The following is a 19,080-nucleotide window of genomic DNA, read 5'->3' on the forward strand; positions in this document are numbered from 1 at the left end:
ACATGATCGCTCTAATCGGAATTATTGTTTGTAACTTTAGGTAGGTTTGCAAACATGTGTGCCTGTTTTCATTGAGTCTACGTTCAACTTCAGCCGTTTGCATTTCTCGCAGTCACAGAAGCTCCCTGTGATCTTAACTAGGTGCGAGCGCGTTGCCTCATGTGCATGTCCTTCCATTGGAAATAAAATAACAAACTTGCCTTAAGCAGGTCGCACACCAGAAGTGCCACTCGGCATCGCACCACGCAGCACCAAGCATTTTAGAATTCTAAACGTAGGTTTCTATCAGGGTACACACAACGGCGCTTCAAGTCGGCAGCTGTCCGCCACACCCAGCCACGATTCGGGAAACATTTCTGCCGCGCCACAGAGCGCCATCTGAATGGTTTCATTTTAAATAACATCCGAATGTGCGAGTCTGGTGTGCCATGTCACGGCTCTAAGCGGCGCATCCGGTGCCTTAGTCAAAGTTAATTCAGTGTGTGTGGTAATTTGTCTTGGTGTACAAGACAAAGCTCAGTACTTTAAACTAGCACACAGTTGGCTGTAAAACTATACAAAGACACAAGTGATTTTGTACTCTGCTTGGTCTGTGTCCGAGTCGTACATGTATGGCTAAATGGTGGTCCTCTCACTCATGTTGCTTCTCTCTGTCTGGCTGTCTGATGCCAAACACAGAGCGGGAAAGCTCTTGGCTCCGCCCCTCTGTTACGCTGGGCGGGAAGTCAAAACTAATTTTCATGTGAAGCAACACACCCCTAAAACAGCGACCTGTGTAAATTATGTGCCCTTTAAGTTAAAAGGACATGTTTGCTTAAAGGTATATATAGATACACAGTAAGCCAGAAATTCATACCCCTGGCAAATTCTGACTTAAAGTGTTACTTTTATTCAACCAGCAAGATTTTTTTTTTTACTGGAAATGACACCGGCTTCTCACAAAACGATAACAAGACGATGTACAAGAGGCATTGTGAAAGATAAATATTTGTCAATTTTATTAACATTTGAAAAAAAACTTTAAGTCAGGATTTGCCAGGGGGATGAACAATTTAGAGCTTGACTCATATGTGTGTGTTCTGCAGTTTTTGCTGAGTAATTGGCCAAAGCATTGAAAGAGGGTGTTCAAAATAACAGCAGTGTGAAGTTCATTTGGTCCTTTATTGAGAAGATCAGCAATTTGTTACACATTGCTAGAAAAAAAATATCTTTCTTTCTGAATTATGACTTAAATGGGTTGTTTCAAACATTGTTTAGAAAAACTATGTAATTTAAGTAAAAATTTGATTTGAGAAGGGAAAACATACAAAGCAGTGCAGCAAATTATATGATGTTCATCTGAAATGAAATTCAACAAAAACTCGAAACACGAAGAAGAAAATAGACCAAATTTATTAAAGAATAGTTATAATGGCAAAGATTCAGATAATCATTACCTCCAGACAGATTAAATATGATCTAAAATGAGCTGTAAGTAGACGGGCTGAAAAATAGATAGAAGCTCAGCTGTCAGCAGGAAAGTCCCATAAAGCATCACTACTGAAAAAAACAGCAGAATCGGTGAATGTTCCAAAGAGAAATGTGGACTGATAAGGGTCATTATTGTTCTTCTTATATAGTGTTTATCAGTGTCAGATAAAAACTCAAGCCTCCATTCTGTAAAGATGTCATGGTACGGTAATGTTTTTCATACTGTGGTTTTGGGTCTATTTATTATTTACCAGGTATCATGGACGAGTTTGAATACATACACATATTTAAAGAGATTATGGTACCCTATCCAAAAGAGGCAATGCCCCTGAAATTAGCATTTTTAGCATATTTTTTAGTTAATTCAAAGCAGATGAGAAAAATAAAGGCTCTGCAACTAAAAAGTACTTCAGTAATTTAAACTTATATATAACCATGTCTTTAGTTTATATGTTTTTAGGTTTAAAGAGAAAAATATTAATAATACTGCTTTTTTTTTTTACATTTTAATTTTCCTTTTATAAAATTTTCTCTATAAAACCTCTTAAAGAGCCCCTTTTATGGGTTTTTGAGAATGACCTTCCATGTAGTGTGTAACACAGCTCTAAGTGAAGTGAAATATCCAGCTAGGGCTTAAATCTGAAAGTGGACAGTGTTTAAAACTATTGATTAATCTATAAAAGAGTAGACTCCTAGTACTTCAAATGAATCGTATTGATAACGATTCTTTAGCCGTTTCGGCATGACGTGGATACAAATCTTAAGCCCCGCCCAGTTGTTGCATGCGCAAACCTGGGAAAATTGAAACCTGCGGCACCGCCCACTAGCACAGTAACAAAGAAAAAGAGGCTAGACACACACTGTAGCAGACGCTGGTTGAATCAACGCTCTGCTCAGCTGGAGTTATTGAAAGTGTGAGGGAAAGTTAGTGTTATTGTCTCTACCCAAAGATGAAACTGTGAAGAGTCAGTGGTTGAGGTTTTTTTTTTGCAAAAACACCTCTGCATTATAGCCCAGCCTTGTGCAGTTCGAGTGCTTCTAGAATCTACACGTTTACAACGGGGCATTCATCGGCTGTTTGTTAATGGAAGTTTCAAAAAAGACTATTGATGTAAGGGACTATGTCAGTACATGGATCAGTGCATCATGGATCAGTTTCTTTCTCTATTTCACAAGTGTAAGTAAGTGTGATTAAAATGGTTGCCTCTATGTTTTTTCTAGCTTGCAAATTATGTATTTAATTGTGTTTTGTTACTTGTAACCGCTTGTACTGTATCTGGTTAACTCTTTATATTCTCATATCACGTCTAATGCTGAAAGTTTAAAACATGGCGCGTGTCGCTTTGTTTACAGATTTAAATGCGTTTGTGAGTTCGTGTTCCACTGCCGTTTGTCATTGCCATGGCCATCGTCAGCTGTTCTTACACACTTGCAGCAGTCAAGGTTTAAAATAGTTCAGCTATTGCCAATGTGTGGATTAATACTGAATGTGTGTGTCACGGTTAAGAATAGAGCAATATGCTGGTGTTTAAATGCACACACATACCTGGCAACATCTGTCCCTAAAAATCTGGGAGACCGGGGGGTTAGGTTCGGGGTGAGGTGTCTGAATAACACTCAGGGCCGGAGCAAGCGGAACTGGTGCTCTAGGTGAACGGCGCCCTCAACCCAAAAGTGAAAAAGAAAGTGATCGGTTCATGGAAAAAAAGTGAGGACCGGGAGGGAGGGGGTGGGTGTCGCCGATGAAAGTGAGCACTGGGAGTTCGCGGACGCCGCCCTCACTATTCTGCCGTCCACTGTCTCTATGGACACGCCGGCCCTGATAACACTGCTGAGAACCGGGTACTGTGTACTTTGGTGTTGGTAACCAATGTGAAGTTGTTGCTTTAATATGCATTCTATGTATTCTGTTTTTGAATGTTTCTGTTAAGGATTTTTAATTTGGTGTTGTATCCTCAGAGGAAAAGGGTAACATGTGTGTGAAAAAAGAGCAGGTAGAGTGTGACGGGCTAGAAAACTCATGTCAATCTCCTCCCCAGTTCTTGGAGTTTTTGCTCAATAAAATAGTTAGTCGTCTGTATTTTCAAGTCCATCGTGTTTATTTTTATTCACTCTGTCTCGTGCTGAATGCTGTCAGTGTCGACCAATCTCAACAGGCTCTCATTCGACCAATCAGTGCAGATTAGCTTCGCGTTAAGGAGGGGTTTGGGACAAATGAATTGCTGAACGATTCATATGGGAGTCGCTGGGATAATTAGGTAAAAATAAATGCATATTATAAGACTATTTCATGTATAATAGGGGCTCTTTAATATTTTGATTTAGAATTGAAGGCATAATGTTTCCACTATAGACTATTTTGAGGGATGCAAACAAAAACAATGGTCCCAACGTATTTCCTGTTTAACATTTTTATTTCTATAGCTTATGAGAATCCAAAAAGAGCCACCATATTGATAAATTATGTTATGAGAGCTGTTTTAATGTTAAGTTATGATTGAATTGCCTCTTGCTGCAGTTATGAAATAGTTTGATAACAAGTAGGAAATGTCCATAGGCCAATGACATGACCACATTGAAATGGTCTAGATTTAAAAATATGGAATAAACAGCTATTTAAAGCTATTTGCACTTTGTTCACTTATTTGAAGGCACTGTTTTTTTTGTACATAACTGTGTATGTAAATGACTTCTGTTCCTAGCTTAACTTTTGCATGTAACATTTTGCAGTTATAAGGGTAAGCCAATTTGCTGAACACAAATTGATAGATAAATCGAACACCAATTCTGGCATCTCATAAATTTTCTTCTGGGACCAAATCATATTTTCCATGATCTGTTGGCCTTTAATTTTAGTGATGTTTCAGAATTCAGATGTTACCTGTGTGTTAGCTCCCAGTCTGAGACTCATGCCTCCGGTGCCTGTGCCATCACCCTGCTCGGAGGGGTTCAGGTGGCGACTGAACCGTGGCAGCGGGACGGCTGGATGACTGTCAGAAAGAAACATGTTGGCAGGTGCTGGTATGATAGCAGCATTGGTCACAGGACCTGTTTGAAAGACAAGATGTATGAAAATATCAGTTCACCGTGAAACATGTAGAAGTAAAGGTTTCTGAAATATGTATACATATAAATGTTAACACGAAAAGGAAAATGGAAAGAAAAAGGAAAAATCACCCAAAACTGAAAATGTATCATGTAAAGGTGCAATACGTAAGTTTGACACCCAGTGGTTGAACTAGGTATTGCACTCTTGGTTCAAAACAAATGCAAGCGCAGGTTGCCAACTTGAAGACACCAACAGAAGTGTGCCTGACTGTCGAGCCTAAAGGCTGATTTAAGGTCGATTTAAAACGTGTTCTGAATAAAAGCAACGGCACGCAATAGAAGGAATATTTTTTATATTAATAATACAAATAATGTGAGTTTGATTGCCATTTTATGTGACATCTATCACCATACTACTGAAAGCAACAGCAGATGGTTCACCTCAGATCTTGAAAGTAAAACCATTTAAAATTGAACTTTAGAACTGTGACTCAGTGTAATCCAACACATATCAGTGATTCAGCATCCACATTTAATAATTTTAAAGAGGTTAAATATGTATTAATTAGATTAAACCTTGCCATTTCGTTAGAGTGCAGTAAGCGCACTATTCTGTGTTTCAGAATGGCTGTATTTAAAAAACAAAACTCTTCAAGCAGTTAGCTATTAGACAAATATTTAATAAGGTCTAACAGGAACATAAATTAAAAAAATTTTAATGCATAAAAAAAGAAAATGAAAATGGTAGAAAACAGTGAAAAACAGCTAATATGACAAAACTGCACAAACACACATAACCTGAACTGTCAAACATTTCAAACTATAGCAAAAGTTCTCCAAAAAGTTCTCTTGCTTAATTATAACCCTCTGTCAGCATTAAATACAAGCAAAGTCAAATGCAGACAAAAAAAGTTTCAGTACGTGACCGGGGAAAAAGTACATTGTCTGGGTAGATACAGTTGAAGTCAGAATTATTAGCCCCCCTTAGATTTTTTTCTCCTTTTTTAAATATTTCCCAAATGATGTTTAACAGAACAAGAGAATTTTCACAGTATGTCTAATAACATTTTTTTTCTTCTGGAGAAAGTCTTATTTGTTTTATTTCGGCTAGAATAAAAGCAGTAATAATTCAGGGGGGCTAAAAATTCTGACTTTAACTGTATATACAATACTCACACACACAAACACCGTAACAGCTGAACAAAATGGTCACCTGTTGTGACACTCTCAAAAATTTATGTTTGCTAGTTGTTCAAACTACTTATTTAAAATGAGCTGAACCAACACAATTCTTGCTGTTTTTTTGGCACAACTTAACTGATTTATGTTCAATCCATTCAAATTTGCTAAATTAATTTCTTCATGTTCTCCCAACACAAATTGATTGTGTAGAACCCAGCATTTTTTACAGTACACACATAATATGTGGGAAAAAAACAGAACAATAATGATGTACTGACCTTAGTATTATGCTTTAACTTGAACACAGAGCTACAGTTTGTACTTCCTGTTGTCAACATTTTTGTCAACATATAGCAGAACTCTGCACGGTAACGGATTAATCATTAAATCTAACTTCTTCCAGCAGCTGTTGAGCACAAATATTACTGCAGTGCAGTCTGGGTGGTTTAAAAGTTGCAGATGTCTTGGTCAGGCCAGTGCACACAGACTGATAGAATAAGTTATGGTCCCACATTCAATTGTTCTCTACTTTGTCAATTACAGTTGTACACAAAGTTCTCTTGAAACATCTCCCACCAAAGCTCCATGGATCACTTCTACACTATTTATTACTGCTGATGCAATCTTTATTTTTTATCCTTTGACATAGCAAACACTTGGATATACACAGATCAGGCAAACAACTATGATCACCCCTAATCTAGGGAAATGCAACTGGCAACCTAATAGTTTCACTGGTGCTGTTCACAAAGCAGTATACAGTATAGCATGTAAAGGAAGGCTTTCAGTCAGTTTAGTGTTAAGTGCTGTTCACACAAAGCACAATAACTATAAAGATAACGATAAAGATGTTGTTGTAGAAATGATTCTGAATGTAAAATAACAGCTATTAGAGATCAGACCATAGCTATAACAATAAAGATGTAGAGACAATATCATTGGAATCGCTTTCAGAAAGATTTTCCCTCAGCTAATGAACAATGAAACACTGCCAGCTGGTCAGAATCCACTGACATATAAATGGTTGTGGAGACGCTCACTGCTTGATGTTAAGCCCTCTTTTCAAAGATTATTTAAAGATAATGACTATCTTGAAAACAATTGGTTACACCATGGGAGGGAATGACACTTTTTTTTTTTTTTTTACATGGAGATTATGAAAGCCAGCCAAGAAAACTGAAGTATAATATTAAATGTTTCACAGGTTTGTGTTGACTCCTTTGGAAAAAGAATGTGTTGTTTTTATTTCCTTACACTGTCTGCGATTGCTAAATTCTTGTTTGATTAAATAGATTATACAAGCTGGATTCACTGGTCAGATGTGCTATAAATGTATAAATGTGCACTGAGGATATCTGCTGTTTGTCATCATTAACTGGTGTAGACATAAATATAGTTATCAATTTATTTATATTAACAGTTATCATCTGTCTTTAAAAAGGTAAAAGTTACAAATTTATCAGTTTGATAAAGAACTATTGTTCCAAGCCCATGGTAACGAGTAGGTTACAAAAGTGGTACACTGATGACCAAATACTGAACCATCATCCAGCACACTGATGTTTTAAAAGAGCAGAGACTGTTTAGCATTGTTCACAGTGCAACAAATCACCAGCTGTTACAACAGTGGTGACTGAGGCAATATGTCATAGCTCACAGTTCTTCACAGACTTCTGCATAAAAGCCTGTGCAGTCAACGACTGAGTCCTCATGGTAAATCTTCACCATTCCCAATAACACGTGACATGGGCTGAAAGAATGATAAGATTTGGACTGTTGTTGATTGTAAGAATGTGGCCTGGTCTGACGAATAAAGACTCCTGTCAACAGCTGAGTGCAGATATAGTGATGGCTCTGGACACACTGTTAGGTGTCACAGTTTTATGGTTTCTTGGAACACATTAAGCTCCATTATCCTAACAACACAATCTCTGACAGCTGTCAGGTGTCTGAATATTATTGTGGACCAAGTGCACCCATTCATGCCAACAGGACAATGTACCATTTCAGACTTGCCAGAATCATCAAGAATGGTTCAAGGACCATCCAAATTAATTTCTGTTAATGCCTTGGCCTCCAAATTCATTGACACGTATCCAACCAAACAATTGTGGTTCAGCTTGGAAAAGCAGGTTCACACTGGATCACTCTGCAATGTATGGGAACTAGAGGTCCTGATGCTGACAATATGGTACCACATATCATAGAAGACCTACTGCACTGCTCATTAAATTAATGCCTTGCTTTGCGGCTGCTGTTTTATAAACCTAAGTAGGTTTTATTCTGGTTATTAGGTGGGTGGTCATATGCCATTTTAAACAAACAAACAAACAAAGAAACAAAGAAACAAACAAATTAATAAATGAATAAATAAATAAATAAATTAAAAAATAAAAAATAATAATTAGATAGATAAATAAATAAATAAATAAATAAATGAAATGACTAATAAATAAAATAAAAAAATAAAAAATAATAAAATAAAATAAATAAATGCAACGACCAATAAATCAATCAATAAAAAATCTAAGAATAAATAAACAAATGCATTGACCAATGCATTTTATTATAAATAAAAATATAAATAATTGCATTGACCAATAAATTAATAAATAAAAATAAATAAATGCAATGACCAATAAATCAAAAAACTGAAAAGAAATACTAATAATAAATAAATGCTTTGACCAATAAAACAATAAATAAAAAAATATAAATAAATGAATAAATGCATTGACCAATGAAACAATAAATAAAAAATATAAATAAATAAATTCATTGAAAAAAAAAGCAATTAACAAAAATAAATAAATAAATGCAACGACCAATAAATTAATAAATAAAAAATATAAATAAAAAAATACATTGACCAATAAATTAATAAATAAAAATAAATAAATAATTGCAATGACCAATAAATAAATAAATAAAAATAAATAAATAAATGCACTGACTAATAAATCAATAAAACAAAAATAAATAAATGCAACGACTAATAAATAAAAAAAACTGAAAAAATAAAATAAAATAAATAAATGCATGCATTGACCAATAAATAAATAAATAAATAATAAATAAATAAATAAATAATACATTGACCAATATATGAATAAATAAATAAATAAACAAATAAACGCATTGACCAATAAATAAATGAATGAATAAATAAATGCATTGACCAATATATGAATAAATAAATAAATAAATAAATAAATAAATAAATAAATGCATTGACCAATAAATAAATCTATAATCAAAAATAAAAAGATAAATAAATGCATTGACCAATAAATCAATAAACAAAAATAAATAAATAATGAAATAAACAAATGCACTGCCCAATAAGTAAGTAAATAAATAAATAAATAAATAAATAAATTCACTGACCAATAAGTAAATAAATGCATTGACCGACAGATGGATGGATGGAAAGAAGTCAAAATTTTACCAACCCATCAATTTTCCTCCAATCCAACTCAGTCAAAAAGAAGAAAAAAAAAAACAATCTGGCAACACAGACTGCATTCATTTTATGTGCGTGTGTGTTTGCTGGATGAAAATCTCAAAGCTAAATCCAGAAAATCTCCAAGCTATGAACTTTGCTATTTTTCCACTTCAGTTCTCTCCCCTACTGAGTGCAATTGGATTGGAAACTGAGGAGAGATAAAACCAGCAGATAATCTTTTACAACTCCAGCACTCTGAAGCAAAAAAGAGCTCTTCACCTCCCGCTTGCCATGTTGGACATTTTTATTTGCCATTACTGTCAACGTAGAACATACTAGCACCAAATCACAGAAACCATCCGTCTGTCTGAAACTCCACACTTACCGAAATACTTGGAGAGAAAAATGTTTGTTTGTATTGAGCTGACACATCCAGACACTCTCAGGAATATAAGAGTCTTCTTACTGTTCACCTGAGATTAATTAACAACAAACAGGTCCAACTGAGCTTCTGGCATCTGCTTTTTAAAAAGAGCTAAACAGAGATCATCTGCACCAGTGAGATCTGTGACAGACTCAAACTGAACTACATACACTAAACGCCATCCTAAAGCAAACTAATAGATCCCAACAAAACTATGTAAACAAGATTTGAGAATGAATATTTGACTTACAATATGACAAGCAAGCAATATACATTGGACACACATGAACTTCATTTGCAGGGATGGGCAAAAATTGTAGGTGGGCATAGATTTTTTTTTTATCTAATCTCTCTGTAATCTTGAAATTAATCTAGATTAATCTGGATTAAAATGGCTCATTTGAGTTCTGCCGGAGGCATTTAGAATATGTGTGCTAAGTTAACCAAATATGAAATATATAAATCTTTGAAAACAGATTTCTCAAGCCAGGTGGGGCATTAGACCAGGGGCTCATCTCCTGTTTCCAAAATGCATCACAAACTGCTTGAGAAACTGTTCTACTATGATAATTGATGATGAAAATAAATGATGTTCAATAAGATGTACTTGTGTTTACTAACTGTTTAATCAGTTAAACATGAATTTTGAACTGTTGGCCAACACAAGCTCAAAACAGCGTTTTTTTTTTTTTTGGATTACTTTAATCCGACTAAAGTCATAACTGAACTAAACAGAAATGGAATCAAGATGTTGAGTATGCATGTATTAGTGGCATTATTGAAGTAAACACCGCAATCAAATTATTACCGTCATGTAGGACTTTTCGCCATATAATTTCCTTAACTTCCCAGGTTCTGCAGGTTGCAATGCCCCCAAATTTGCTTTACAATCTTAAACCAATTGTTAATGGATTGTTTTGGTTCAATTTAGAATTTCCCCAACCAGCGCAGAACCGTTCATTTCGTCATATTTTCCGACAAGATTTACACATGCGGCTGTCAGTAAAGGAACAAGCACACACAGACACACACAGAGGAATGCAAAAGTTATTTTCCTATTCATTTGGCATGCGTTATTAAATTCTATAACACTCTTACCAGTCCTTACTCCTTATTTGCGTCTAATACCCCAGTTTGTTATGGGGGCATGAATGAAACGCTCATGAGTAAAGGTAAAAACTGCCGAACTGCAGTTAAAATCACGCAACATTACAGGGAACTCTTACATGAAAACACTTCACGTAAACACCATTATATTATTGTCTATTAAGGCAATTAACTAGATTACAGATGTCCATGTAAACGTAGTCAGTAGTGTCATCAAAGTAAGTGAAAGATCCAGAAGGTAATCCTGCTGATTTGATTAAGAAAGGCACTTTTTTGTCAGAGGGCTCATAGGTTTGACTTTCATTCACAGTCATTCATTTTAAAAAGCCCCCGGTCCATTTTATTTGTTTATGTTTTACTCGCACGTATAAACCCTACAGGTGCAAAATAGTTAGATGTGTAGCTAACGTTAATCAGACTCACTCTAGTGAACTGCATCCATGTTAGCACATCATGTTTGATTTGGTAATTTCGCATTAGGAATATTTTCATGAAAAAAAAAATCGTGAAATACTAGGGGTCTGATTACATTACTCGTCTTAGAATTGTGCAGTATACTATGTTCAATGATTGTTGACTTTTACTGCCATTTGTTATTTTCTTCATGCGTGTTGCAAAATTTCCACCCATACTCCAAGCATTGACCACCTACTTAATCAGTTTTCTGTTCTGATTTCAGGCATAGGCAAATAACTGAGAAAGCATCAATCAGAGGCCGCATTTTTTGATTTCATCATGTAGACTTCTTACAAAGTATTTTACAAATGCAAAAATACAAGACACCAAAGTATTTTGATACAAAATATTAGCCGATTTTCATAAACCCCATAAAATACAAATTTCAAAATACAATTTCGTATTTGAAATACGTATTTGAAACACAAGTATTAGAAATACTGCCCATCTCTGCTCAGTTGGTTATTAAACCAAACAAACTATAATTACAAAGTAATTTATCCTTGAAAAAGAACTTGAAAACGACTAAAGACAGCAAATAATTTTATTTACTATTAAAAAGTAAAAAATTAGCTTTCAATAAATGCGATTTTACCTTGTATTTATAAAAGACGACCTAAATAAATAAACATTACTTAACATACAGCATATTAAAAGTATTCTCAAGGATCTTGAAACACTGTAGACTGGATTCTGACTTCCGAAATGCGGACATGACAGGAATAAAAAGAATATTAAAAATATTTCAACTACTGCTTTTTTTTTTACCTTGGTGAGCATAAAAAATGCTCTTATTAAGCCCAAAGACACTGTATGTATTCTCATTCATTCATTTTCCTTTGGCTTATTCCCTTTACTCTTCAGCGGTCACCACAGTGAAATGAATCACTCAACTCATCCAGTATTTGTTTTTACACAGCAGATGCCCTTCCAGCTGCAACCCATCACTGGTAAACAGCCAAACACTCTTGCATTCACACACATACACTACGGACAATTTAGCTTATTCAATTATCCTATAGCGCATATGTTTGGACTGTGGGGGAAATAGGAGCACCCGGAGGAAACCCACGTGGACAAGGGGGAACATGCAAACTCCACACAGAAATGCTAACAGACCCAGCCAGGGCTCGAACCAGTGACCTTTTATTTTATTATTACTTTTAAAAAAATTAAAAAAATTTGTTTTCAATAAACGCGATTTTACCTTGTATTTATAAAATATGACCTAAATAAATAAACATTACTTAACATACAGCATATTAAAAGTATTCTCAAGGATCTTGAGACATTGTAGACTGGATTTTGACTTCCGAAATGCGGACATGAGAGGAATAAAAAGGATATTAAAAATATTTTAACTGCTTTTTTTTTTTTTTAACCTTAGTGAGCATAAGGGTGATTTCACAACTAGACTTCTGTTTGGGAACCTGGCACGTTTCCCCAGTTAGTGTGGTTCTTTTGGCATATGTGAAAATCCAGCAATCGCACTCAGATCTGTGCCAAAACGATCGGTCCGAGATCGAGGTGGTCTCGGCTTAATTAAAACGAACTCTGGAGTAGATCGATTGTAGTGAGAAAGCAAAACGATCCGAGCCCGGCTATATCACAGTGTATTGTGGATATCTAATAGGCATATACGGCTATATGAAGAGAGAATTATGAGTAGGGCGGGATGTCATTCCTACCGGTAAATGTGCGTTTCATGTCAAATATGAAAGTGAAAGCATGCTGAACTATTAACGAGAGCTGTTGAATCGTTAGGAAAACTGACTAAACTGTAGTCTTGGATTATATGTTATTTCTCTCTCCAATGTAAAGCCTTTTATGCATAATTCTAGCCAACGGAGAGTCTGGTGATGATGTCTGTGGGTGTCACCATTGAAATTGAAAATTTATGAAAAAATAATGTCTTATTGCTCATCGTCATTAATTAAAATAAGGAGGCATGATAGCTGAGCAGGACTCAGCAGAATAAACCGTGAAACTGACCAATGTGAGGAGAGTTTACTCGCACATGACCAGTTTTAGCTCTTTTGGTCCGTTTAGAAACTTTGTTGTGTGAAAGCAAAACACACTAAGTACAAAGTGCAACATTGTAACAATATTAATTCCTGTTTTGGAACAAAACCGGAGTGAAAGCACCCTGAGAAAAAAAAAATTATTAAGCCCAAAGATACTGTATGTATTCTCATTCATTCATTTTCCTTTGGTTTATTCTCGCTTATTCATCAGGGGTCACCACAGTGAAATGAACCACCAACTTATCCAGCATATGTTTTACACAGCAGATGCCCTTCCCGCTGCAACCCAGTACTGGGAAACATCCATACACACTTATTTGCACATTCACTATGGCCTATTTAGTTTATTCAATCCACCTATAGCGCATCTCTTTGGACTGTGGGGGAAACCAGAGCACCCGGAGGAAACCCACACCAACGCGGCGAGAACATGCACACAGAAATGCCAACTGGCTCAGCCGGGACTTGAACCACCGACCTTCTTGCTGTGAGGCAACAGTGCTAATCCCTAAGCCGCCGTGCCACCCAATTTTACAGTAAATTACCCTATTTCGTTAATTACAGAGAATATAATAACACGAACATGAAGAGAACGTGCAAACTTCACACAGAAATGCCAACTGACTCAGCCAGGTGTCGAACCAGCGACCTCTTTACTGTGAGACGACAGCGCTAGCCATTGAGCCACAGTGTCGCCCACTGTATGTATTAGTAAACTATTATAAACTTTCAAAGCAAATTACACTATCACTCAAAAGTTCCTGAAGAAATTGAAAAACTTACATCTCAACATTATACCCAACAGACAAGATTCCACTCATAAAATTCAACTAAATATTTAATAAAGCAGAAACCTAAATATTCCTGATTAATTTTACAGTAAACTGCTAAAGCCATTTCCAGGTTTGTATTACATTATTAATGTCATATTTCCCATATGTCCGCAGACATTTGAACATTACTTATTTAAATTAACATGTATCCAACTTTATGCTGAATTAATAATGTGGACATGAAATGATGGGCAAAATTTATCTGATCGAAACTGCTTTACATGAGAAAAAAAAAAAAAAACTGAATCGCAACAACTGTTAAAATCAACAAGAGTTTTTCCATTACAGTGCAGAAAATGTCAATGGTTTTCCATCAAAAACAAACCAAAGCAAACATAACTAGAAAAGGAAAAGTTCGTAGACAAACTTTATGGTGTCTTGAGAAAGCCTCGTCTGAAAGTTTAAAGTTGTTTAACAGTTTAAATAATTGAAGTAGTTTAAGAAGTTTGAAACAGTTATAACTACATATATGTTAGCATGTTTCTAGTGTGCATTGGCATGTTTCTTGCAAGGCAGTTATTAGGGTGTTCTAAGTGGTTGCTAGGTGGTTTCCAAGGCGTAGCGTTGCTAAAGTTTTTTTAGTTGTTCTAAGTGGTTGCTAGGTGGTTGCTAAGCAGTGTTGCTAGGCAGTTCTGAGTGGTTGCTAGGGTTGCTAGGGTGTTCTGAGTGGTTGCTGAGGCATTGCTAGGGTGGCCAGGTTGTTGCTAGGTGGTTGCTAGGGTGTTCTGAGTGGTTGATGGGCGGTTGCAAAGGAGTTACTAGGTGGTTGCTAGGGTGTTTCTAGGTAGTTGCTAAGGTGTTGCTAGGCGGTTCCTAAGGTGTTGCTAGGCAGTTGCTAAGGCATTGCTAGGTGGTTGATAAGGTGTTGCTAGGTGGTTGCTAGGGTGTTCTGAGTGGTTGATAGGCGGTTGCTAAGTCGTTGCTAGGTGGTTCCTAAGGTGTTGCAAGGTGGTTGCTAGGGTGTTCTGAGTGGTTGCTAGGTTGTTGCTGAGCTTGGGTGTTCTAGGTCATTGCTAAGGTGCTGCTAGGGTGTTCTGAGTGGTTGCTAGGCAGTTGCTAAGGTGTTGCTAGGGTGTTCTGAGTGGTTGCTAGGAGGTTGCTAAGGTGTTGCTAGGTGGTTGCTAGGGTGTTCTGAGTGGTTGCTAAGGTATTGCAAGGTGGTTGCTAGGGTGTTTTGAGTGGTTGCTAATGCATTGCTAGGTGAATGCTAAGGTGTTGCTAGGCAGTTGCTAGGGTGTTCTGAGTGGTTGCTAGAGGGTTGCTAAGGTGTTGTTGGGTTGCTGCTAAGGTGGTGCTAGGGTGTTCTGAGTGGTTGCTAGGTGGTTGCTAAGGTGTTGCTAGGTGGCTGCTAAGGTGTTGCTAGACGGTTACTATGGTGTTCTGGGTGGTTGCTAAGGCGTTGCTACGTGGATGCTATGATGTTGCTAGGCAGCTGCTAAGGTGTTCTAGGTCGTTGCTAAGGTGTTGCTAGGTGGTTGCTAGGGTGTTTTGAGCTGTTGCTAGGCAGTTGCTAAGGCATTGCTAGGTGGTAGCTAATGCATTGCTAAGGCATTGCTAGGCAATTGACAATGTGTTCTGAGTAGTTGCTTAGGGAGTTGCTAACATAAATTTGCATGATTCTAGTATAAGGTAGCATGCTGCTAGCATGTTTCTAGTATAAACTAGCAGTATAAACTAGCATGTTGTTAGCATGAATTTAGTATGAATTAGCATGCTGCTACTTTGATTACCATGTCCAATGTTAAGTCAATGGCAGTTTTTTTTTATAATGGAAGTCTATGGGACAGTTGCTAGGGTGCCGTAAGTGGTAGCTAGGGTGTGGCTAGTAAAATGAAAGGTCAGATTGGTAGTCTAAGTTAAATGAGCCCAACCTTAAGTCTGTAGGACAGCCTGGCGCAAAGTTATGAGGTCAGAGAGTTTGGTCCAATGTTAAGTCAATGGACTTTTCAGAATTTTCTGGGTCAGTTTTCATAAATTCGTAAATCGGACCAGTTGGAAAAGATATAGCAACAATAGTATATTAATTCAGTATAATTTAGAGTAAGTTTGGTGGTTGTAGTATGAACAGTCTAGGAGGAGATGGGTTCTTAAAATAGTCTAAGAAGAAAAGGATGAAAGAATAACAAGTTTATGTAGTATAACAGTATGTTGGCTTTCTCAAGTCACCATAGTTAAGGTAAATATCCCCACTTCAAAGACGCTGCGGAGTAACTGTTTTCAACAGCACAATTTTGTCACGTTGCCCTGATATCCTATAAAGATTAATCATTGCATAATTCCACAGAAAGAGACAGTGAGGAGTGAGGAGATCTATCACACAAGATTCTGTTGGCAGATTAGATTAGACTCATAAACTGTGTTGGCGTTTGATAGAAAAAATGTAAAAATGAGCTCCATCACTCAACATGGACCGAGTCACTGCAGATGCTGATGACATCAAAAGTAAAACTGGCCACACGGGAAGCCAGGTTGGAACTATTTTGATAAGAGGGGTTGCCAGATCCCCTTGTTAAAAGAAAATGCTGGAGATTGTAAGAGTAAAATAAGGTTTTTATAATAATATTTGAAATAAATGAACTTCATGCCCATGTGGTTTAATTAAAAGCGAAAAATCTGGGCTCTGCTGTGAGAATTAAAACGGTGATCAACTTCATTTGCCTTCATTTTTGTTTTGCGTCATTAAGAAAAGCCACCTATTCCTTCTCGAGTCTTTCGAATCGGGATTGCTGATTTATTGAGGACAGTCGAATTAACACAAAGGCACTTCTCACAATCGAAGCTTCCAAGGCAGCCTTGTGCTTTCCGCAAAAAATAGACTGTGATAAATAGGTTTTTTGCAGAGCAGTGGCTCAGTGAACTGTGTGTACATTAATCCCTGTTTCTGAACGATGCCAAAACAATTATGATAAAACAGGTAAGCAGCGATGCAGCGGCAGACGCCTGGACGCGCTGGTCTCTCAGCAGTGCGGATTTGGCGGGAGAAACGTGGCACTCCTCTCCAAATGCAATTAAATTATATAGGTCTTTTCATCAATTCGACTTGGACCACAACTGTTCAGAAAGAATGCAGAGTCCACGTAATCTGCAGATGACTCTTGCATTTTGGTGGAATTTTGTAGAATTATGTGGAAATTTATTTATATATTTATTTATTTATAATTTATTCATTGTGTACTGTTTGAATGTACTACTCTATCATTATGTTAGTGGCAGTTTTTGCCTCATTGACTTCCATTATAATGACATTTTTTGATCGCAAAGCCATGACAGCATATCATCACGCATTCTTGATTGCTGGTGGTTTTCCGTGTTGGGAAGAGGTAAAATGTATAATTGATCATCAGTTGGCAGCATTAATACGTTAGATAGGCCTGTGCAAATAAATTTCTGGCTTTTACATGGAGTTCTATAGAGAAAATAAGCATACAATATTGTGTGTGCACTTACTATGTTTACCATTTTCTTTGGGCTGAGCTGCTTATTTTGATTTTCTGAGACATATCAAGACGAGCATGCAAAAGTGTCTCTCTCTCTCCCACACACACACACATACACAATCAATAATAAATTTATTGGCTTTGTAATCAATAAAAAATAAATAATGGAAGTCAATTGGGCAAAAACAACCACAGACATCACAAAAGGGTAGTACATTTTCCAAAGTGTACTGTTGAATTTTTCACATTTTTAAAAACATTTTCCCAAAATACACTACTTGACAAAAGTCTTGTCGTCGATCTAAGTTTTAGAAACAACAAATAAAACCTTGACTTCTAGTTGATCATTTGGCATCAGAAGTGGCTTATATGAAAGGCCTCTAGAGTATGTTTATTTTACTAAAATAAAATATGATCATGCCTTGATTTTTAATTATTTAATTAGGACAGTAAGGTTTGACTTTGCTTAGACAAATGTGCTGAAACTTAACAGAAATAATGTCCAGTATAGAATATAAAGTCATGATGCAGTGGAAAAAGAATTAATATTGTGTATGTCTACCATGAACTTGGAGGACTGCATCCATAAATCTCTGCAATGACTCAAATAACTTATTAATAAAATCATTTGGAATGGCAAAGAAATCGTTCTTGCAGGACTCCCAGAGTTCACCAAGATTCTTTGGATTCATCTTCAATGCCTCCTCCATCTTACCCCAGACATGCTCAACAATGTTCATGTCTGGTGACCGGGCTGGCCAATCCTGGAGCACCTTGACCTTCTTTGCATTCAGGAACTTTGATGTGGAGGCTGAAGTATGAGAAGGAGCGCTATCCTGCTGATGAATTTGCCCTCTCCTGTGATTTGTAATGTAATGGGCAGCACAAATGTCTTGATACCTCAGGCTGTTGATGTTGCCATCCACTCTGCAGATCTCTCGCACACCCCCATATTTAATGTAATCACAAACCATGATTTTTCCTTCACCAAACTTGACTGATATCTGTGAGAATCTTGAGTCCTGCAAGTTCCAATAGGTCTTCTGCAGTTTTTGTGATGATTGGGATGCAGTTCAACAGATGATTCATCTACCTTCTGACAATTTTCCAAATGATCAACTAGCAGTCAAGTTATTATTTGTTGCTTACAACTGGGATTGATGACAAGACTTCTGTCAGGTAGTATGTATTAAAATAATATTTGTCACCAAAAATCACTCCATTTGTCAAAACACAGAACGTGTTAAATTAAGATTCAAAAATCACCCTAGAGCGGATGAGAACATTCCCAACAGCACACAAGTGTTAAAGATGTACTATGTACAATATCAGTTGTAATAAGGAAAGACTCAAACAATGATACATAAATAAATAAAACATTTTCAATTGTTTGTGAGCCACTAGAAGTGTGTGGTGGTGTTTGTGTCTACAGAGACACTGAATCTCTGCCTGTACTTTATTTTCTTCTTGTTTTGCTTTGCTTGAGATGTTTCTGGCCTTTAGCCTGTGGGTGTGTAGACTATAGCCAATAATGACACCCGGTGCAGGTGAGGCCAGGACCTCATTTTATCTGTGTCCGATGCTCGGAAGGCTCCTCTAAATGGCTGTGCCTTAACACAAAAACATTTAGCATTTTTAGCTCGACATATTAACA

General features: G+C 36.6%; 1 protein-coding gene across 1 annotated transcript in view; it reads right to left on the minus strand.

The window, feature by feature from the left end:
* The window catches only part of wdr18 (WD repeat domain 18), a 148,523-nt gene that overhangs the window by 12,517 nt on the left and 116,926 nt on the right, over positions 1 to 19,080 (minus strand). Inside the window, exon 8 of the mRNA XM_056468590.1 lies at positions 4,352 to 4,518. Coding sequence (XP_056324565.1) covers positions 4,352 to 4,518 — 167 coding nt within the window. The remainder of the gene's footprint in view (positions 1 to 4,351; positions 4,519 to 19,080) is intronic.

Source organism: Danio aesculapii, chromosome 11, assembly GCF_903798145.1.
Source record: "Danio aesculapii chromosome 11, fDanAes4.1, whole genome shotgun sequence".
NCBI lineage: Eukaryota > Metazoa > Chordata > Actinopteri > Cypriniformes > Danionidae > Danio > Danio aesculapii.